Genomic DNA, 25,351 nt, shown 5'->3' with positions numbered 1-25,351 from the left:
TATAAGTGTATATTTTAACACTGTACTTGTACATTTTTATTCAATAAATAGTAGTAGTAACAATCGATTTACACATATTTATATTGACTTTTAGGTAGATATCGGAATAACTGAAATATTTCATAGTAAATACTACTAAAATATAGATAGATAGTTAACTAGATGGAACCAACGGAAAAGTTGCACCAAAATCTTCAAGATCAACACGTAATATTCCTTCAGTAGTCTACAAAGTCTTCAGTCACACGTGTAATACCTACACGAGTAGAATTTTAAGTAGGATATTTAAAATATATAAATATACATTATTACATCACAAAGCCTCATACTATTTGTATCTAGATCAGCGGGTCATAGGAAGTACATTTTCATTTGTCCTTTGTGAATATCATAACAAACGGTGTTAACTGCTTTGTCATTCATTGTTGTACAGTCACACACTAATCAGTGTCCATCTAAATAAAACTGGAATATTCAGTTTAGCAAATAACGTAAACACGTGTAGCAATTGAGAACTCTATAAATAAATATATGAATTATCTTCCCAAAAATACATGAGCCAATTGTTAAGACTTAATCATTTGCTATGAAATTGGTAAGAATGAGAAAATATTCAATACATTTTTTCATAATATCATTAGTACAAGATGAAATGGAAACTGTCTAAATGAAGGACAAGATATTAAAACATCTACAATAAGCTCTACATAATATACCATTTACAAAGGAAATACACTGACATTTCATATTAATCATCACACAACAATTCATGAGAAGCAAGCTTCACCTAAAACTATTTTCAGCGAATTCTAGGTACGTATTATAACCGTCGAAAGCACATTGTTATAACATACTACAGATACATGTAAGCTCACGTAGGTTAGAATCAACGTGGAATCAACTATATCCTGTAATCATGCACTGGGAATAATCCATTTGGGGATTTGCATTCCCATTTAGCCTTTAAGTTCCGATAAAGCGCAATAATATTTCACAAAGAGCGGGTTTAGCATTTTTATTCACTTGGATAACAAACATTTATGAATAAGGTGTTCCTTTAGAAATAAATCGTAAGTTTGTTGTTTATAAACTCAATACATTTTCATATTATTCTTAATTTGAAAAATGTATTTGTTGTTTATTGTTACAAGCTCTCTAGCTTTCGTTGTAGCACTGCGGTTGCTTTTGAAAAACCCCAAGGAAAACTCGTCTTTAAAAGCATATGTAATACGATGATATTTCATGAATATTTTTACAAATGTAACGTGTTTTAAATCAAAGAATTGGTAAATTAAAAGAAGCATTAGTATATTAAATTAGTATGCTTAGTGTCGAAGCTTGAGTTGGTGCATTTAGGATTTGTGTCGCCAGTCGCCACACAAAGGCAAGGCATTCTTGGAAACCTTGGAAATTCAGCTAGCATGGCCAGTTGAAATGTAACAGCATGAATATCAACTGTGAATGGTAACTATGTATGGTATGTACATTGTACATCTTCTAAGTTCTAGAAATATAATGTTTACTAAAATAATGTAACAAAATTTTGTATAGTAGTATTTTGTTGGGACGTACTATGTACAAGTGAATCCAAATTATAATTTGCAATAATAAATCATTAATTAATATTGTATCATAAATTCAATAAGATAAATTATTGTACTTTTAATATGAAAATGATTTATAGAACGTTACAATACCATTAAACTGCTTTAGTGTGCTTTTCATTGTTGATAAGGAAGTCGGCTTCTCATAAAAATGTAATATTACAATTCATTTTACTGAATATAATATTATTATCATCCTACTATCCAACAGACTTATAATTAATATCATAAAATATTTGTAAGAGAGAATTTATCGCGACCACATATTGTTCAGTATTCTTACAAGTAATAAATGTCTTTTTTCCTTTGATGTAAGCTCGCTTTATAAACTCCGCGCCCTAATTAAACTCTCATAATAATACAACCGAACGAGCTCTCTAGAAGTTATTTATATGGCAATTTAGGTTATTAGTGCCGTTATATATAAGTTTATCGTCGCCTGTGTACAGTAAACTAATTAGGTGCTTAATTTGCACTAGATTATATGTAATAGTGAACTATGGTCAGGGGATTTGATCAGGAGTAACTTTAGAGAACAAACCTCACTGTATGTAACGGAAATTCAAAGGTCAACACTCAACAGGTTTGTATGTAAATTTTCAAGTTCATGTAGAATTGTAGAGCTATAATTATCTTATATTTAACCGCATTATAATTAAATTGCTTATAAAACTTATAAACAATGCCTAAAACTGAAAATTGATTCCACAAATCGAGCATATCTGTTTTCTGTCATTTTCCACATCGAGGTATTCATTATAATTTTGTTGATTTTTTGATGTCTTATCAAATCAAATCGTCACAATTTTAATAATATTTGACTAGAAACTAAGATAAATACATGACAAAAACATTTTGTAACAGCTGCATTAACTTTATTAACTCTGTATCTCGGTTTCTCGAACAAAGACTTCAGTATTAAGTTTTCAAGTCCGCACCAACGCAGCTAACGTTTATTTCTGAACCATCCAAAGTTTAAACTCGTATTCATAAAGCAACAATGCATTTCCCTAGGAATAAGCAGAGATTGAAACTTTGAGATAAATACATTACCCAGTAGTGTTATATTTGGTGTAAACTATTGCGAAAGTTACATTAGATGGTTGAAAGACTGAGCTTAATTTAGGGTTAAGTTCCAAAGTATGGCAACTTCATATTCATTTTGTTAATGGCATACCTAAATTACGTAAACGAGTATAGCATCCTTAGGTCTTAATTTAGACTTTAGAAAGTTATTTTTAATGATGTGGTTTCAATGAATGCAGTATATATTTATTTTGCAATTTATCATTTCCTACAATCAAAGTGTAAGATGAGCACATTAAAAAGAGAAAATTGTAATTAAATGTTGGAGAATGGCAAACTGCATTCATAACTGCAATTATTGTAAATTAAAGTATATCGAGATGATTTTATTCAAATTTCCACGCATCTTTTAAATATTCCAGCAACACCGTAAACAATATTAATTGCGAAAAAAGTCAATAATATTATTCACCACGTTGGAATGTTTATTTTCCTAACTCCAAACAGCTTGCATTAATCAAAGACTTATCAATCAGCATCATTCAATTTGTTTCTATTATCAATAGAGAAGCATGTAACCCTTTATTAGAACGCCATGATATAATGCGACGTTCATAATTTTAGGAATTGGAACCGTCACTGTAGATTTAACGAGCTCAACTAGCTGGCGACCGAGACTCGATTAATGTACTCTGGTTATGGCTATGGTCACTTATTATTTTTATATTTTGAACATTCCAACGAACATTCCATTTTGTTTATTATTTCTAGTGGAGTGTAACTATCATTATAAGTATCTACTATACTGAGTGACCTTTTTATTGACGATTCTATTTATAGTTAGTGTTACTGTTAAAGCCACATCTTATTTTTTTGTTATGAACTCGTTATTATTAGTTCGTAATTATTTAATTCCCATCTATAATCCATACTTATATTATAAATGCGAAAGTAACTCTGTCTGTCTGTTACTCAATCACGCCTAAACTACTGAACCAATTTTCATGGAATTTGGTATGGAGATAGTTTGATACCCGAGAAAGGACATAGGCTACTTTTTATCCCGGGAAAATGATGCAATCCCGGAAATTCTACGGGAACGGGAACTATGCGGGTTTTTCTTTGACTGCGCGGGCGAAGCCGCGGGCGGAAACCTAGTACTTAAAATAAATTTTCATATAGCGTAATCCTTGCGATTTAATTTCAGTTTAAGTCGGTATAAAAGTGAATAAGATAATAAGTAGGTACAAAGAACTACGCTACATTTACCTTTGTCACATTACTTGATATTAATTCTTGGTGCATTTTATGTACGGAAAACATAGATGTGGACTTTATGTTAGTTGACTAGACTAATTAATTAAATAAATGCCAACACTGAACTCCAGGAACTTTTTCATTTAGAAGTTAATCTTGTAAAATGGAAAGTTTTTACTGACTATGCAATAGGCATGACGAAAGATTTTGAAATCCTCTTCCATAATGTGTGTATACGTTTACTATACAAGAAAAACCCTATATTTCGGTAATATACTTAAATTTAACGAAGATAAAAGCCATTTTTCAAAAAATATTTATTAACTGTGCCAAAACAGCTCGCAGGTGTCATGGCGTAGGCGTGACGTCACTTTTTGGTAAATACGTAATTATTTGTACGCATTGCGAAGAAAATTAAAGAAATATTTATTTAATATGTGTTATAGAAACGAATTTCAAAGTTTATAAGTAGTGTGCAGTATTGCAGTGTGAATCCACATAAAAATAATGCTCAAAAATGTGTTAGTAATTATTTAAAGCGAGAAAATAATAAGAAATTATTGTATGAAGTTGGAGCGGAGAACCCCGAAACCACGTATTCGTGAATTCGCAATTATATTTCTGTTCTGAGTCGATAAAGCATACGTGAAACAATAGAAAATAAATAAAAATGCGTATTCTCAACATATTCATAACAACAAAATACATCTGACGTGAGTTGTTTACTTAATCGTGACGTCACGCGTGTTTTAGTCAAAATGGCGAACTGCAGAATTTCAATGTTTTATTTTATTGATAATCTCATTAATCTTAATGTTTTTAAGATTTTTAAGTCACTATATTTAATTTATTTATTATACATTTTCCCTTAAAAACACTAATACGATCATTTATGAATACTGTCGTCATGCCTATTATGCATCTCTTAGTAAAAATTTATTCAGTATGTTTAATGCAGAATGGATAGGATTTAATTAATAGCTTAATATTATTAAAAATCATCAATTACTCGATTTATCTTGACGCACTTAAATCATAATATAAAAGTTCATATCAACGTTATTATTAGCATTACAATTATAAACATCCGGTTTATTTTTAACATAGTTGAATAGGTGGCATATTATGTAGAATGTAGATCAATATCACATATGAGCGGTAACACATGATACACACTATCGTATATCACGTATCCTTGATAAATATTAATCTTATACGTTTACTTTTCTAAATTACATTGAGACTTACCTATTGCTTAATCATAATAAATAATTTTCGAGAATTAACAAAGCAGTTGTAACGTAAAATATGACGAATATAGAAAAAAATCGATCCCGACGCGCGAACAATTCGATTTCTTCTATTCCTTAAAAAAATATCATTTATAAAGAATTTGAATGTTATAAATCTAATGAATGACATTGTGATCCCTTTCCAAATACCTTTACTATATCTCAAACAATATACGAGAATGTTTACTAAAACAACAAAGCCCTGAAGATGTTTGTTTATGCAATATCAATCAAAATCAAACACGCCAATGGGCTTTTGCTAAAAGTTATTTAATATTCTTTTAACTTTAGGATATTAGATCAAGGTATTAGATCAATTTGAATGTCCATTAAAATTTAAAAGTTGTTTTTATTACGTTGTAGGTACCTAATACGTAAATTTTTAACATTCTTTAATATAAACCTTATAATTACTTTATTAATATTTAAATCCCTTGGAATAATTGTCTCAATTGATATAACGATTATGGGTAATGTAAAATCAAAGTAGGTTACTAGATTAATTATAGAGTTTTTAAGTTAAAAAATTTGTAATACTATGTCTAATTAACAGTACTATCAAAAATGTTATGGGAAGGTAGGTAGGTAATTTAATTTATGAACTTTATTTAGGTTATTTTCGTGTGTTATTTTCAAAGATATTTTGAATAAACTAAATTATATTTTTAATGAATTTAAGTAAGTAGTTTAATAAAATAAGTACTACTACCTACCTAATAAATTAAAATCAATAACTAAGTTAGCATTTTTGGCTGCATATTTGATTCGATGTCCCCGAATTTCATTGTTTTTTGCTGTTTAGTCGATAGCTGGTAGTGGATTTTCTTAACAAACTGCTTTTCTTTTCCAACAAAAATGCGTAGTTTTTGTGAAAATCGAAATTGAAAATGATATTTTTCAAGGTTATTTTTGTACCTACTAAAAACGTAACTTTAAGTAAAATCTTAAGCCATTATAGTATCAAAATGTCTTATTATCACCCACTCACACGCATTATTTTTAAATATATTCACGTACCTATCACTTTATTTACAAATTACAATTTATTTTGTTAAAATATTATTTTAACAATTTATTATAGCCAAAAATCGTTCCATTAATTTTGTATTTACAACAATGAACAAGCCACAGATTAGTTAATATGACGCATATCACAGATTAGCAAAAAAATATACTAGCTTATCATAGAGTATAAATGATACATTTTAATGTTATTTTTATAGCTCACTTGCTTCAGTTTTTAAAAACGATTAACTTTTACTTTTTAGGGTTCCGTAGCCAAAATGGCAAAAACGGAACCCTTATAGTTTCGTCATGTCCGTCTGTCCGTCTGTCCGTCTGTCCGTCTGTCACAGCCGATTTACTCGGAAACTATAAGTACTACAGTGATGAAATTTGATGGGAATATGTGTTGTATGAACCGCTACAAAAATATGACACTAAATAGTAAAAAAAAGAATTGGGGGTGGGGCCCCCCATACATGTAACTGAGGGATGAAATTTTTTTTTCGATGTACATACCCGTGTGGGGTATCAATGGAAAGGTCTTTTAAAATGATATAAAGTTTTCTAAAAAACATTTTTCTTAAAGTGAACGGTTTTTGAGATATCAGCTCTCAAAGTCGTAAAAAGTATGTCCCCCCCCCTCTATTTTTATAACTACGGGGTATAAAATTCTAAAAAAAATAGAGGTGATGCATGCTAATTAACTCTTTCAACGATTTTTGGTTTGATCAAAGTATCTCTTATAGTTTTTGAGATAGGTTGATTTAACTGTAATTTTGGTTAAGTTATTGTGCTTACACTGAAAACGATGGCTGAACCTTATAAGATAGATCAAATAAGTTTATTATATTTGCTGCTACGGAACCCTTTGTGCGCGAGCCCGACTCGCACTTGGCCGGTTTTATTTTAGTATTCAAATAGGTAGCGAGGAGTGAAGCGACGAGCGTATTAGGTTAACTCCTGAACTGCCGCACGAGCCGAGCGAGCAAAGCGAGCGTGCCGCGGCAGCGGCCGGCGAGTGCCAGAAGCGACTTTAGGGCGATTCCCACTCAAACAAAAAAAAACTACTTAGGTTTAAACAACTTGTTTGTATTTTATTTATGTATCGTAAAATTATTTTTATTATCAAATGCTTTCTAAGTTAAAATTATTTTTGACAAATTCATTTTAAAAATCAATTTCTAATTATGTTTAATATTTACAATCGTGAACGCGTCATATAACATTTATTATCTATGGCATGTCGTCAGTCGTAAATACGTGGTAAATACAAACTTAAATTTTTGGCTATATACCTACCTTTTCAGGTAGTTAATATAATTTTAGAAATTGTTATATATATAAATTAATAATCCGGCAATCTATTTAAAAATATTGCCTGTGTGCGAGATTATTAGAAGTTTTGATACGACAATGGTATAAAAGTGTCGTTTTTAGTACAAAAATAACCTTAAAAAAATTATTTTCATTTTCGATTTTCACAAAAACTACGCATTTTAGTTGGAAAAGAAAAGCAGTTTGCTATGAAAAGTCACTACCCTCTACCTATTTTACAACTCTAAACAATAAAATTCGGGGACATTGTTTCAAATATTTAACCGCATTTTTTACAAGAATAATCTTACCTTAAAAACTATTACAAAATAAAAAGTTTATACCTATTTATGTAGAATAAAAAAGTATTGCGCACTATAAATTGAAATAATTAATCATCAACGATTTAACAGCAGTTATAAACAAAACGTGAACTGAAGTTATAATTTAGATATGTACTGAAATAACATGCAATTTTAAATAGTTTATTTATAGCACAGGTCACTACGTATAATTACACTTTTCCGTTGATATTGATAGTTTTATAAATGTATAAAATACCGACTTAACATCGATAAACAAAAAAAAAATCACTTACCATAGGGCACGAAAACCATAACTATGATCGTAATATAATTTCTTTCCTTCATTATTATTTATAAACAACAGCTGAAATCCAAAATGAAAACAAGGAATGACGCAATTTTACCGCGCGTCTCCGACGGGCGTTCCAAATTTGAATGTTTGGATGCGTTCGGAAACTTGCACTAATTGATTTGTGCGGTTGTCTCATGTATTCCAGCGGCTTGATGTAACACGACTGACGTTCTAGCTTTGCTTGAACGACACACGCTCGAAAACGGCGCGTATATTGTTCTAACTTCTAAACATCACGCTTATTTTTAGAGCTGTTTCAATAGAACCGACGGCATGCTATAGAATGGAATGTCATACTTGATAGTTAAAGGTTCCGAAACGTTTACGAACGAAAATTATGAAGTACAAAAATTCCTACCTAGAAATAGCAACCGCTTAATTTAGCCATTGAGTTAGATAATTGCTAAATAAATTGTCCGACATAAGTCTTGCCGTTAACCGAAATGTTATCTTTTTGTTACGGCTAAGTGAAGTTTGTGAAAAATGATAGCTAATTTCGGGAGGATGGAAATTTCTTTTCATATTTTCCTTATCTCCGTGGATCGTTATTGTTCTGCTAATGCGATGATATTTTTGCAAATTATCTACCCTTTTAAAGATCTTGTTATGGAGGGTAAGAACAAGCAATGTGTTTTTACGCTCTGGTTAAATAAATCGCTTCTTGTTACTGAACGCAGCACTAAAGAAGGGTAAACGGGGGTAGGATGAATAAAAAGTGCAACGTTGCTTAATCATTGTGGTATTAAGCGTACAAAGAGTAACATACCTAATGGTTTTTGTTTAAAACCGAGTAGCGGACGTAGCTGAAGATTTTTTTTAAAACGTCATGTAAGAGTTGTGTCACTGTTGTGTGAATATTTTACAATAGTTTTTATAAAGACTTCCAAAGTAGGTAAATGACTAAGTAGAAGTTATATAAAATAATCTTAATAAATAAAAATACAATGTTACTAAGGGGAAAATCATCGAAATCAAACAAATTAAAGGTAAGTAAACCTGCAGACTTCATATTATTATCTCAAACATTATGTTTATTTAGTATTTTCTAGGGTTTATTGCTCTTTATGTTTATTGCTCTTCCATATTGTTAGTTAGGTATATGGTATCGTTTAATCCTCTAAATTTATATCAATTCAAAATTCAATTACATAATATGGTATAGGATAAGCCTGTGCCCTGTGTTGAATATAATAATCATTCAATATCACAAGCATTATAATTACAAATAATTTATCAAACAGAACATAGTTACATTAAATATGTTAGATACTTCAAAGGCTATAATTTATTCGGTAAGTACTTAGGTAGTTCATTTCAGATATGTATTAGTTATATTGGAGAGCAGAACATTAAATACTATGTAAACACGGTTTAAGTGCTTGCTAAAGTACTGAGCACACGCATTATAATTTTCTTCTAATCTAACGCAAACTACGCGCTAACAACAAGCAATTAAAATTAACACACATATCCCAACATCCATTAATATGGCCTACATATCATATGAATAAACAAAACTATTTACACTATAACACACCTTGTTCCTAAGCTTTAAAGCATACATTGCAATGAATCTTTCGTCGTTAAACATATGATGAATTGTTCCGCAAACAGACATAGACGCATAATCTTCTTACCTACACGTTCATAGATGAAATTGGATGGAAAAGCTGATGATATCGCGGTGTAAGCCTTTCGAAGGAAAACAATGTTCTCGGTAGTTTGTCGAAGTGTAATTGTAGATATCGCCAATGTTCGGATCTCCAGTGAACTTCACAGTCGACTTTGATAACTTTGTTCGCGCCGAGTTGAAATACAATAACAGTTAACTTAAAGGTCAATGGAAATATTAGCTCAATACAGTATTGTCTGTAGAATTGTTTTAAAAACAAAGGTTTATATTTGTCTCACGAAGTTTTATAGTGATTATAATATTCCTTTAATGACGGATCATGCTGCGAAAGTGTAACGTCCAAATTGGAGTAGGTAATAGGACATAACATTATTAGGTTATACTCATGTTATACTATTATATCCTACTGCATCAAATTGTCTTCATTTATAACGCTTGTATTTAAAAACATACATATAATTTAGAATTAATAAGAAAATCGATTAAAAAGAAATACAATGGAAAACATTAAGAGGAGCATAATTATTTGCACATAGTAATTATTTTGCTTAACATACCAATGGAATAACGTATGATACAGATGGGTTTGAATCAAAAGTAAATAATAATTTAATAGAATAGAATAGAATAGAAAACACTTTATTGCACACAAAAACAAAATTTACAGAAACGATATTACTTATATAATAAATGTACAATTTGGCGGCCTTATCGCTTAAAAGCGATTTCTTCCAGGCAACCTTGGGATATAGGAAAAATAAATCAGTAAAAAGGTAGGTAATACCTATTTTGCCAACGAATATAACTATTTATTTATAGTAACTATTTCATAATCATTGATAAAACTCAAGTTTTAAATGCTATAATATAGTTAGAATGGCCTTATATTTGAGATGAAATTTTGTTAGTACGAGATCGAAGATGCGGGAAGTTAATTTGTTCCCAAATCAATTTTGGGGTCGTCAGTCTGTTACCATATTTTGTCTATGGTGTTTCAACATCTGTGCTTCGGACCCTTGGTCATGATTATATAAGAATATATTAAAATATATATTATAATCCCCTTTTCCACCCAACTAGCTTTAAATTTAAGTACCTATATATATAGAAATACTATATAATATTTTTATAATTCTGTAATTAATTACACATTCATTAATTTGATTTATCATTACTTAGTTGAGTTTTACATAATTTTTCGTAAATACTAATTTAAATAAATAATTACCTACTTTTGATACAAATCTAAAAAGTATATCAACGAAAGTTTTCTCACAAACTTCATATCGATTACATTTAAGGCTTTAGAGGAATTTATGAAACTCTGAAACTTTGTCTCAAGTTAGTTCCGATGAGTTGCGACCTTTTGCACTATCTTACAGTTAACGAGAGTGGGGTCATAATAATGAGTTTTATAGAGGTTAAAGACAACCACTTAAAACTTTATTATAATCAACTCCTTTGCGCATCTTCGATATAATTTTATAAGTATTGATAATACAAGTAACTAAAAGGTATGTATAGTATTATGTTATCTGTTCTTATAATCACATTCTTCTGTTCATAACTTTACATTGGCAGAATCCGTCCTCACTGGGATCGAGAGTTTCCACTTGAAAAAAGAAGAAGAATAATCACATTCTTAATGCTGTTAATATAACCCAATACAATAATTTATTAAATTTATATTTGTTAAAACCAACAACCATTAAATTGCTTTCATAATACGCTTAGGTATATTTCGTAAGGAGTCTTGGAAAATAGCACCATAACATAAAATGTATCTAAGTACCTAGGTATGAAATTACAAAACTTTTTAATCTGTGGTGTTTTTTTTATTATTAGTTCGCTCACTGGAGCTCACTTTGTTCCTTGCAGTAAATTTAAAAAGAAAGTGCGATGTTTTAATTAGAAAGTTTTTTAAAACTGCGCCAAAAGCATTGAACATTGGGCAAGTTAATAACGATACTTTGTGAGTTTTCCGCCAAAAAGTTCGACAGCTTGAATAAAACAAACTTACAACTTCCATGCTAGTATTACTGGAAATAATTTATCAAAACTTCTACGCGGTGCAATATACATTTTCAACTTGCAAATTTGACTGGGTTTGCCTTGCAGTTGTGAGTAGTTATTGGATTTTTGTGTTCAAATTTATTTACTTGTACTTTAATGCCGAAATTGGATTATTAACAAAAAAAAAACTTTTATTTATACATTCTCAAAAAGTACGACGTTCAAGAGTCGACATAGGTATCGATGAATATATGTTTCATAGCCACATGTTTCATAGTAAATATTTCTCATGCATTTCAAATTAGATTTTTAATAAGCGCATAAAACAGCCATACTTTTAACAATGTGCTATTCAAAAGCAACATTGATATTTGTTAGTTCCCAGTCCCTTGTGACTTGCAATCAAAATTTGCAAAAATCGCACCATGACAGTAACTCCCAAATGACCAAATCGCTTGCGGCTTTTAATGTAAAAGCTATTTTATGTTCATCAACCTAACCAGTGGGGATATCACTCATTTATAATCAATCCATACCTAATACTGATGTGACGTATTTCATTAAAATAATGCTTTCGTGTTTACTATTTTGTGAACAGTATACAGTAATTGTTCATTTATAGGTATGTGGAATTTCATCATAAACCGAATCAAATTATAGTATAATTCAGTTGAAAAAAAACATAATAACTTAGATTAAGGATTGGTCTCAATCCTTAATCTAAGCATAATAATATGTACACACTTTCCATATGCTTATAATAGCGAATGCTTACAAAACTTTACTACAAAAAGAGTTATCCATCTACTTATTTACAAAAAATGCCATACGTTAGCCACCTATTTAAAAAAGCGTGATTAAACAATGCACATTGTCGTCTCGTCCTATCGATTGCTAAAAAGAAGAATAGCAAGTTAAAATCAAATTTGCGAAGTTCACTAATCGGTTTATTAACGCGCGAATGATTTCACATGCGGTCCCACAAAGGGGAAGGCACAGATGGTCAACTGATATTACCACCTACACGGCTGGATGCTTAAAGGGCTTAAATATTAAGTGACCTTGTGCGAGCTAACAGAAGATATAAGTGGTACATAATAAATTAATTGTCTTTGGTACTGTAAAAAAAATATTGGTCAGAAAGTTCAGGAATTATAAAATTTTAATTGTTACTATATTGTTGTTACTAGTATTTTTTAAGATTACTGAATTTTTGTTATTGTTAGTGTTACAGATACATCATTACATAATTTAAAACAATGTAGCTTTCCGCCGTCTGCGTGTCTGTATGTTATTAGATCTATAAAACGGATTTTGATGCGATTTATTTTAATGGTTCTTGAGGAAGTTTTGAGTATATTATATTATGTTAAATTTATATCTACACACGGGCGGAGCCAGGGGCGGAAAGTTAGTACAATAGGTATAAGAAAACATACAATTCATCGTAACAGGTTAGCTTTACAGTTATTTTTAAAGCGAATTTTTAAGATGTTAAAAAATCAATAAAGAAAGTGTGGTTCAAATTCTCTTAATACCGAATTCTCACCACACTTAACCGAGTTAAATAATATTGTACATAGCTATCGATTCCTTCCGTGCAAAGATCACGTGCGAGCTGAGCGCAGATGTTGCAAACATAGTTATCATTTGTTCTTGTCTCACTGGTTGGCGTTACAATTCGCAGATGGGTGTTGGTATCCTTCATTGGTATAGTTAGTATATAATGTATATTATGTGATATGTATAGCAATTTTTTCGACAACAAAGGCGGTATCTAAGGCGGCAGGCTTTTGGTAAGCGGGTGCAATTTTTAATTAGATTTTAATTTCTTGTTGTTTCTAGTATATAAGTGAGAAATAGTTGTGAAAATCCAACACGTTCTGATAGTAGCTAGTTCTGCTGTTTTTTTTTTTGCCTCTTAGATAGGTAGACGATTTATACTGGCTTCTGTAAATCCAAAGTGATACCTACACAATAAATAGATACATTGTGGGTGTACATTGTTTTATTTAATTAAATAAAGAAATAAAATTAAATAAATAAGCTTTTCAACTGTTACAACAGAACAGTAACAATAATATCGATTTCAATAACCGACTAAGCTACGATTTAGCATAACGGAATACAATAAATAAGTAGCAATAAACCGGACCGGGTAATCAAAATATAATTAATTTATGTAAAAAGTGCACTGAACAACGTAATCTAGAAGTCATTACCGATGTGAAGGATAAATTATGCTGAGTGATTATTTCTTGCCTTGGCTTCTTGGACCTTTTAAGGACGCTATAACGTATTTTTACAAAAACACGCTGTTTTTCGGTACCATTTTAACTTAAAGCAATTACACGTGAGAACATAGTAATATCTTAATTTAAAGATAATATATTCAGCTCTACGTTCATCTTATAAAAATTGTACGACGTCATACAAAATTGTCGCTGAAATACGTTTTTTCCATCACAATAAACGCATAAAATGCAAAAAAATGGGGTCTAAACCGGTACCATTTTAGGAAAATTAAGAGCCTAATCTATCTTCTTAACTATATCTTATTGAGGGATATATAGTCCTTTATATATGGTGTAATTTTTATGAATCTAAATCAAAATTTTATTTCAATAATGAGCTAAATTAAAAATACTTGTCGATTTCTTCATACATTTTGTTCTCGCGGTTCGTCAGACCGCGCTCAGAAGCGCTCTTGGAAGGACGGGTGTATCGCTCCTCGTGCCAAAAATAAAAACGAAATAAAAAAGATTATTGTGCGTGCACTGTCTTTTTCGTGATTTGAAATATTTGATACTTTTTATGAGTAAACTGTATAAGTTTCATATTCCAATTATTTGTAATTTAAAATTATGTTTTTAAAATTACCTTGCCTGAGATCCTCTTTTTTATGGGTTGTTGAATAGATTGGTGGGGTAAAACAATCCAAGATGGCGTCGATGAAAATTTGGCTTTTTTTCGTGATGGGTGTCATTTTCATAGTTTTTGGGGTAGCTATTACCGAATATGAGGTCAAAACTGAAATCCAAGATGGCGCCGACGAAAATTTTACATCTTTTCGTCATGGGTGTCATTTTCATGGTTTTTGGGGTAGCTATTAACGAATATGAGGTCAAAACTATAATCCAAGATGGCGCCGACAAAAATTTTACAACTTTTCGTCATGGGTGTCATTTTCATGGTTTTTGGGGTAGCTATTAACCAATATGAGGTCAAAACTGAAATCCAAGATGGCGCCGACGAAAATTTTACATCTTTTCGTCATGGGTGTCATTTTCATGGTTTTTGGGGTAGCTATTAACGAATATGAGGTCAAAACTATAATCCAAGATGGCGCCGACAAAAATTTTACATCTTTTCGTCATGGGTGTCAATTTCATGGTTTTTGGGGTAGCTATTAACCAATATGAGGTCAAAACTGAAATCCAAGATGGCGCCGACGAAAATTTTACATCTTTTCGTCATGGGTGTCATTTTCATGGTTTTTGGGGTAGCTATTATCGAATATGAGGTCAAAACTATAATCCAAGATGGCGCCGACGAAAAATTTGACATCTTTTCATCATGGGTGTCATTTTCATGGTTTTTGGGATAGCTATTAACGAATATGAGGTCAAAACTATAATCCAAGATGGCGCTGACGAAAATTTGACATTTTTCGGAATGGGTGTCATTTTCATGGTTTTTGGGGTAGCTATTAACGAATATGAGGTCAAAACTAAAATCCAAGATGGTCGTCGAATTTCAAGATCGCGTCATGGTAATACTGTCGCGTTATGGAGCAAGGCGGCGATTTTGGTATCTATGAATCTCGCCAAAGAAGTTTCACTCCTGACACGTTTTCTCGGCACACACGTTCTTTTTTATTTTATTCTCTTCGTTTAAATGTTTTAGATAAACTTTATTTTAAATAAAGTTTAGCGAATATATTTAAAGTTACTAATATCTGTCAGAATATTAACATGATTGCCACAGAGTTGCGTTTTATATTAAATTTCTAAATATGCATTTCAATGTTCTTTAAAATTGTTTTTTTTAAGACTTTCTACAAAACTGTGGTTGTTAACGTTTTTGTTATTTTATTTAAGTTTACTTTAAAGGAGTAAGAAAAATATACCTAATTATCGACGGTTACATTGGGGATTTGGTAATAGCTGTCTCAAAAACCTTGAAAATGACACCCATGCCGAAAAGATGTAAAGTTTCGTCGACACCATCTTGGATTTTAGTTTTGACCTCATATTGGTTAATAGATACCCCAAAAACCATGAAAATGACACCCATGACGAAAATATGTAAAATTTTCGTCGGCGCCATCTTGGATTTTAGTTTTGACCTCATATTCGTTAATAGCTACCCCAATAACCATGAAAATGACACCCGTGACGAAATGATGTAAAATTTTCGTCGGCGCCATCTTCGATTTTAGTTTTGACCTCATATTGGTTAATAGCTACCCCAAAAACCATGAAAATGACACCCATGTCGAAAAGATGTAAAATTTTCGTCGGCGCCATCTTGGATTTTAGTTTTGACCTCATATTCGTTAATAGCTACCCCAATAACCATGAAAATGACACCCATGAAGAAAATATATAAAATTTTTGTCGGCGCCATCTTGGATTTTAGTTTTGACCTCATATTGGTTAATAGCTACCCCAAAAACCATGAAAATGACACCCGTGACGAAATGATGTCAAATTGTCGTCGGCGCCATTTTGGATTTTAGATTTGACCTCATATTGATTAATACTTATTTAATAGCTACTCCAACTCCTTGAAAATGACACCCATGACGAAAAGATTTCAAATTTTCGTCGGTGCCATCTTGGATTTTAGTTTTGACCTCATATTGGTTAATAGCTACCCCAAAAACCACCCACATTTGCAAATGTGTTTGCTACTTAGGAAAAGTTCATATTTAAAGATATAGGTAATGTGAATGTGTGGTAACGAATTTAATTTATTTCATTCCGACTGTTTCTCGGAATAACATACATTTACTAAGAATTGCTTACAATGCCGGGTTTAATATATTGCCGGTAACATATAATATTATGTATGATAATAATTCTTAAAAAAGTATTTTTACATTTCTTAAAAAGCTTCGATATTGTATACAATAATACAATTCATATTCAAATTGTTGTAAAATAGTCACACTTTTTTAAGTTGGTTGAATACACTAAAATACTTATAAGGATCGTACCTACTAATAATAGTAACAAAATGAATTTTTAAAGTTCCCAGTAATCTTCTGGAATCAATTTCAATAAAAATATAAAAAAAAATAATATCAAGTATGAAGATGGTCTATAAAATGGAATGCGCTATGTTTACGTGAGCGCGATGTTCCCGCGAACCACGTGGCGACGTTAGATACCTAAATTTGAGTAACGCAGATTTGTGACAGCGTCCTATAACTGAAGCTACGTGTCAAGTTACATTGCATTTGTGTGTACAATTTATTCGTACAGATATCATACACTACCTCCAATAAAAATTATTCATCTTTATTATACAGTAATGAAAAAAAAAACTGAATTAAAAATATTGGATTATACTACAAGATAAAAGATAAAACATGTTATAAATTATTTTACTGTAATTAATGTAATTATTTTATTGTAATGAAATAAACCTGTTAAAAATAAAACAATATTTTTAATGTTTTAAGGTTCAATGATATCAGATATTTTTCAGTTACTTTACTCAAGAATTCAATTATTAATTCAATTAGCATTTTCATCAGTGTGAAGTATTCCATTAAAAGGGTGATTTATTACATATTATTTTTTTGATATAGTGCGTTGTTTGCAGATTAAGTGGCGTTAATTTATGTTAAAAATGTAAATAATGCATTGGACATAGGTTTGCGGAATTTACGAAACTAATCAGAAAATTTAATAAACAACTGCAAAAATCATGAAACCATTAGTTTGAATCCAAGAAAAACATCATAAATTATCACTGGTATACGTGAAAAGCGTTGAAGTTTATGAAGTTTCAGTTTTGATAATAAAATATGACACACTCTTACAAGAAAATAATCAATATGCATGGATTCATTTTCTCAACGGTGGAATTTCTTTATAAATCTCCTCACTATAGCAAAAACGGTAAGCTAAATGGTCTCAATCAGATTGAAAAGAAAATTAATTAGACGACAAAAAGTCGCAGAATGTCCCCAAATGAAACCCTAGAAGCGTCTAGGCGAAATTAATCACTATTTTCTTTGTTGTCTTTGCACTGGAAAGTTAGGTATTGATTAAAACTATCGTAGTAGTGAAATATTGGAAGGTGTCCAATATATATTTCTCAGCAGCAGAACCTTAGGACATTTATATCAACGAGCAAATGTTGACGTTCATAAATGGAATATTTCTTATTACCGTAATGATGCTCTTTTCAATCTGCCTGTCATAAGAAAATTTCTAGGAATGAGTGAATAAATTTGCGAGAATTCACAGTTAACAACGTCTTGCTAGTTTAACTCTTCGCGGGATTGTAAATTGTACCTAATGTTATGACAACAAAGAGCCTCAATTACTGAAAATCCAGATATATTATTACACATTTGAGTATTTGAATGTTTTGCGAATTTGTGTTTCAACGGATATTGTTTTTTAATTATATATACAGTATTAATAGATAGCCTACCTACTACCAGGCAGGCTATCAATACAACAAAGGTTAGGTATAGTTGTCAGGTTTCATTACTCGCTCAATATGAGTAAATAGACAATACTTTTATTTATAGACTATCAGAACTTACAAGATCGAAACCAACATGCTTATTTTGTTATCTTAATTGATAAGTAGATATTATGATAAATCCTTTTATGCACAGTTTAAACCAACCAAAGTATTATCTTATTTTCTTCTTAAATTGTCGTAAACTGTTAACGAAAGTTTCAGCAAAAATTTTACACATCCTATTAGAAACTCCACGGGAAATAGGTACTTAATTACATAGGTTAGGCAACTTCGTAACTAAGAGAAATGAAAATTTAATGTTCGGAAGTTGCGAAAGTGCATTTTAAAATTTCGTGTAGTTTGCGACATTTTGTGCACGGTAAATTTTCATTGAGGGTAATTAATTTGTAAATGAACTATAATAGTATGTATATTAAAGGAAAGTGTTTTAATAACATGGTAACTTGTAACTTAATTATACTGGACGTGTTACACAAAATACAGTACCTACTATAAAATAAATATTTTATATATTATATTAAAGATATACATTGTAGTTTCCTACAAATAATAAAAAAACATAATTTCCACAATCAATTTTTCTGTAAATTTATGTTGTCTAGGCATCCGCCTAGTGACAGCGGCGCAGGGACGGCATCAAGAAACCGGTTCCCCGATCGAGCGCCGTCCCCGCGCCCCTCCTCAGAGCCGGGGCCCCGTCTCTTCTACCTCGAGCGTCGTACGCGACACACGCCTCATATAGGCGTGCTATTGTCCTTTTCATTATATATTTTGTACGAGTCATTGTAATAACTATCAATTAATATACTTTAGAACCTTTAGATGGTTTGATTTTTTGAAACCCCAAGACCCCAGTCTTGCACATGGTGACCCCGACGTGATAGCAAGGCACACAGAAGGACGGACAAAGGTCACGGATTGCCACGCCTTCGGATGGAACATTAATTGTACTACGTATTTGGAAGACCAATTTGGAGGACCGAGTACGAAGATTAAGACAGCAATTATTCGCCGTGCCGTCCCAGTCGCTTCGTGCAGCCCGCCACGTCACCCAGGACTCAGGAGCGTCCGCCGACCCGCCGACCCGCCGACGCCGCCAGGTGCCGCAGCCACGGTCCAGCAGGCAAGTGAACCACTCCTTTTATTCCTTTTTTCTTTCCATACAAATTTCCTCTCTTCTTGACTATCAAGCTCTGCCACTCTTACTTTCACTAGGCCAAGCTTTAGTCGCATTTTTATTGCCTTTGCTGCGCAAGTGAATATCGATTTTTCAGGCTTTAATTTCCTTATTTTTCGAAATTATCTAAATTGCCGATCGATCCGCTCGCACATATCTGCATAAAATCTTTATCTTATTATTTTTTTGAGGAGTTTCATTACATTAAAATTAATTAGCTTCATGCTATACAGGCTTACTTGAGCTATTCGCAATATTTTTTGCACTATTAAATTAAAAGCTAAAGCTGCTTGTCTATATTCTCTTATTATTTTATTTCATAAATGGCATTAGTATTTTCATTTAATTATTGAATAAACTTGCACTCATCCCATCAATTTAAAGCTAAAATTCATAAATTCCTACGTAAATATTCCATTGCAATTTGCATTAGATAGGTACCTAAACGCTTCGCTTTGCTTGCCAGTGCCGGACCGCGTGACTCGGCTCGAGTCCCGTTATCTGCCGCCAGCTGTTACTACGCACGCGCCCTGCGCCAGCGCCGAGTGAATATAAGCCGGATTAATTTACGTATTTCTTTTATATTATTTTTCTTAATTTGAATTTAATTCTTCCTCCATTTCTTGTCGATTTATAATTAATATATTTTTGTTCGAAATATGACTTCTTACGTAAATACTAGATCTTCCATTAAGGGACGTTTAACTAAATTTAAGAATTATATCAATAATCTTTTCAATAGCGATGATATTTCTTCGCAAGAAATGGATGAACTTTCATTAAGGTTGGATCGTTTTCGTGCATTGTTCACGCAGTTCGACGATGTGCAAACGCGCATCGAAATCGAGAATCCAACCTCGATGGAAGCCGAAATTGATGCAAGGGATGAAATTGAACAAGATTTTATTTCTCTAATAGCCAGTGCCCAAAAGTTACTTGATAAGAATAACTGTGAGCTAGCAAGTGTAAAGTCCGAAAATCAAGCGCATTGCGGTCATCAAAGTAAAGAAATCAATTTTAGATTACCTTTGATAAATATAGGGAATTTTGATGGCTCTTATTTTAAATGGCTTGAGTTTCGCGATACCTTTGAATCGCTTATTCACAATAACGAACGCATCAAGTCCATTCATAAATTTCATTATTTGAACTCGTACTTAGAAGGTGAAGCAGCTCAAGTTATAAGCAATTTAGAGGTTACCGATTGCAATTATATCGTAGCTTGGCGTCTCCTTTGCGAGAGATATAACAACAAAAGACAATTAATTTTTTACCATTTAAATTCTTTGTTTAATCTACAACCTATAGGCCGAGAGTCGGCGAAATCTTTGCGTTACCTAGTTGATCATGTGTCTAAAAATCTGCGCGCCTTAAATACATTGGGGCAGCCCACTGATCATTGGGATACTTTAATTATACATATGGTTTCGGCTAAGCTCGACAATAATACTAATTTGAAGTGGGAAGAATTTAAAAATACTTCTTTCAACGATGATAAAATGCCATCATTATTTGATTTTAATAACTTTTTAAAGGGTCGTGCTGACGTTTTAGAATCAGTACAGCGCAATAAATTGGATAAATCGTTTAATAATAACAATAGTAAGCAGGAACCCTTTGTTTCTCATAAAAGGTCAGACAAGCCCGTAAACATGAAAACTTTCACAATTTCAGCCGCTCCCGTTGCTTCTTCTTTCCCATCGGCTTCGTGTGTCTTCTGCAACGGTGGTCATCGCATTTACGACTGTTCTTCGTTCCGGTCCTTGAGCGTCGAGGATCGAATCGCCGGCGCCGCTCGATTGAAGCTCTGCCTCAACTGTCTCAGAGCAGGGCACACCACATACCGTTGCCGATTGCGTCCTTGTCGTACTTGTAAGAAGCGCCACAATACTTTGTTACACAGGGAGGTTACTCAGGCTGTAAATACACAAACTATGGACTCGCCCACGCCGTCGCGGTGCGAGTCCGGAGTCGCGTCCAATCATATGGCCGTCTCCTATTCAACTCAGGTGTTGTTGTCTACAGCGCTCATTCATGTATACAATCCCGTTAGCAACGACCACGTGACAGCACGGGCGATGTTAGACTCCGGCAGTATGACGTCATTAATAACTGATGAATTAAAACATCGATTGCAATTAACGCCGCAACACAATTTCGTTAATTTGAGAGGAGTAGGTGATATTTCATTGTTTAAAACTCCTGAGCGTTGCGTCTTGCATATTAGGTCTATACATGACAATAATGTCAATTTTGATATATCGTGCTTAGTTTTGCCAAATATTTCGGGTAATTTGCCGCATAAATATATCGACGTGTCTCATTTTAATTTTCCGCGTAACATCAAACTCGCAGATCCCACTTTTAACCAGCCCGGTCCCATCGACATTTTAATCGGTGCTGACATTTTTTGGAGTTTAATCGGATCCGAGCAGATTACGTTAGGTCAGGGCATGCCGGTTATGCGCAAGTCGAAGTTAGGTTGGGTAATTGCCGGGCCAGTTAGCGCCCCTTCGAGATCAAGCGACATTTTATTTAATTCATTTTTGCAATGCAATACACTGTGCACTTTTGATGTTTTGAACGAGTCGCTGACTAAATTTTGGCAATTGGAGCAAATTCCACAGCCTGTTCAAACCTATTCAGATATAGAATCTGAATGTGAACAACATTTCTTAAAATATACATATCGTGATGAAACTGGTAGATTTTATGTTCGCCTGCCTCTTATTTCTAGGCCAAGTTGCTTGGGCAATTCATTTAGGCGTGCTAAAAATCGTTTCTTTGCGTTAGAAAGGCGATTTAAGAATAATCCCGAGTTAAAGAAGCTTTATATAGAATTTATTAATGAGTATTCATACTTAGGTCATATGTCTGAGTCTGAGACCGCCATTCCAGATAGTTCTTATTTCGTGCCCCATCATGCGGTGCTCAAGCCCAATAGTGAATCAACAAAAATAAGAGTGGTATTTAATGGGAGTGCTCCGACCACATCTGGACATTCAATAAATGATTTGCAGATGGTCGGGCCTACAATTCAGGATTCACTATTTAATATTCTAATTAGATTTCGCTCATATAAATTTGTGCTGACTGGCGACGTAGAAAAAATGTATCGCCAGATTATGGTACAGGAGTGTGACCGTGATTTGCAATTAATTCTTTGGCGTTGTAATGAAAATGAGCCTTTAAAAACATTAAGACTTAACACGGTCACTTACGGCTTTTCGAGCGCTAGTTTTTTGAGCACGCGCTGCTTATGGCAATTGGGCGAGGAATGCAGCGACGACAGAATAAAAAATATAATTCAAAATGATTTTCTTGTCGATGATTTATTGACAGGCTCAGACACAGAAGATGACCTACGTTATATTAAGCAGTCTGTGGAAAGTGCTTTGTCCGCGGGTTGTTTCCCATTGCGAAAATTTAGGTCTAATTCACCTACTGTTTTATGTGATTCACAAAGTGCGCAGGCTGAAGGCAGCCTAATAATTAGCTCATCATCGCACACGCTCGGAGTAGGTTGGGATTCTCTGTTAGACGTTATTCATTTCCCCACTGAGTACGCGGTCAGGGTCGAGAATCTCACTAAAAGGTCAATTTTATCCGACTCGTGTAAGATATTTGACCCTTTAGGTATTTTGTGTTTACTAACCATAATACCAAAAATATTAATGCAAAAATTATGGGTTGCAAAAATTGATTGGGACGAAAACGTGCCCTTAGATATTCAGACTTCCTGGATAAACTTTGTTAATGGTTTATCTTATTTAACTTCATTACAAATCCCCCGTCATGTTTTATGCGAATCGCCTACTTATATTGAGATGCATTGTTTTTGTGATAGTAGCGCGTCGGCTTACGCCGCGTGCATTTATTTGAAATCTATGAATGAAGCGGGTGATGTTGTCGTTCGGCTTCTAAGCGGAAAGGCGCGGGTGGCCCCGGTGAAGGTAGGCGCGGGAGGGCCTACTACTATCCCCCGCTTAGAGCTGGCCGGTGCACTATTAGGATCTCAGCTCGCCTCGGCTGTTCGTAGAACGCTACGTTGCCAAATATCTCAAGTAGTCTACTGGACCGATTCGTCCATTGTTTTAGGGTGGTTAAAAACCTGTTATAGCAAATTGAAAACATTTGTGTCAAATCGCGTTGCTAGTATTTTAGAACTTACTGAAGGCAGTGAATGGCGTCACGTACCCACGTCAATGAACCCGGCTGATTACGCATCGCGCGGTGTTGAAGCTTGTAGGCTAACTGATCTTGATTTGTGGTGGAACGGACCGTCCTTTTTACGAGAGCCTCGATGCAACTGGCCGCAATTTGCAGCGAATATTAGTAGCGACTTACCTGAATTAAAGGTTAATGTTGCCGTTATAAATAAACCTGGGGAGACCGTAAATAACTTTATTGATTTTGACAGATATTCAAAACTAATGATACTACAGCGCGCGTTCGCATATTTATTACGCTTTATTCATAACTGTCGACATCCAAATAATAAACATAGCGGTGTTCTACAGCCTGAGGAACTTGACGCGTCCTTTAAACATTTGTGTAGGCTGGCACAGCATGATAGTTTCCCTAAGGAATTGAAAACTCTTCGCGACACCCAATTATTGAGTCCTAAATCTACAATTTTGTCTTTGAATCCCTTTTATGATAAGGACGATAATCTTATAAGGGTTGGTGGTCGCTTGAGTTCGTCTTTCTACACCTTTGATAAGTGTCATCCCATTCTTCTCCATGCCAAACACCGGCTAACTAAGCTGCTGTTTCAGCAGGAGCACGTGCGTTTACTGCATGCTGCTCCTCAGCTGCTATTAGGGTCTATCCGGGAGTTCGTGTGGGCAGTGCGTGGGCGTGACCTGGCTCGCACCGTGTCGCAGCAGTGTGTGAGGTGCCGCCGCGTCGCGGGCAGGATTTCTGTACCTCTCATGGGGAATCTCCCCTCCAAACGCGTCACGCCGGACTTCCCATTCATTAGTGTTTGCATTGACTTAGCCGGGCCATTTTTTATTACTGATAGGCATGGAAGGGGATGCAAAATAACGAAATGCTATTTAGTTGTTTTTGTATGCACGCGTTATAAGTGCATACACTTGGAAGCTGTAAGCTCACAATCTACGGATTCTTTTATTTTAGCCTTGCGCCGTTTTATCTCTCGCAGAGGTAAGCCTCGCGAGATAGTTTGTGATAACGGCCGAAACTTTGTCGGAGCGGCCCGAGAGCTTAACGATATTATAAAGTCAAGTTCAATTTCCGAATTTGCTTCAAACGAGGGGATTAAGTTTGAATTCCAACCGGCTTTCTCTCCACATTTCTCCGGCCTGGTCGAATCAGGAGTACGATGCGCAAAGTTTCATTTAAAAATAATTTTAGGGAATACCCATTTGACATTTGAAGAGTTGGCATTTTTCGTTCAGTCAAGTAGAGGCCATCCTGAACAGCCGACCTTTATGTCCTTTCTTATGATCCTTTATCTTCCTCTCCAGACGATTTCCAACCTTTTACTCCAGGTCACTTCCTCATCGGTCGTGCGCTGACGTCGCTGCCATCGCCGAGCGCAGCGGATATAACCAGAACTGCTTAGATAAGTTTCAGAGACTCGAAGCATTCAGCACTTCTGGCGCCACTGGCACCTCGA

General features: G+C 33.6%; 1 protein-coding gene across 1 annotated transcript in view; it reads right to left on the bottom strand.

Moving 5' to 3' along the window:
• LOC123697251 (fasciclin-2-like) overlaps positions 1-8,340 on the bottom strand; it is a 31,540-nt gene extending 23,200 nt beyond the window's left edge. Inside the window, exon 1 of the mRNA XM_045643702.1 lies at positions 8,097-8,340. Coding sequence (XP_045499658.1) covers positions 8,097-8,148 — 52 coding nt within the window. The 5' untranslated portion in view covers positions 8,149-8,340. The remainder of the gene's footprint in view (positions 1-8,096) is intronic.
• Positions 8,341-25,351: the final 17,011 nt, after the last annotated feature.

The sequence above is a fragment of the Colias croceus genome, chromosome 14, assembly GCF_905220415.1.
Source record: "Colias croceus chromosome 14, ilColCroc2.1".
Taxonomy (NCBI): Eukaryota; Metazoa; Arthropoda; class Insecta; order Lepidoptera; family Pieridae; genus Colias; species Colias croceus.
This window is presented reverse-complemented; position numbering and strand designations above follow the sequence as displayed.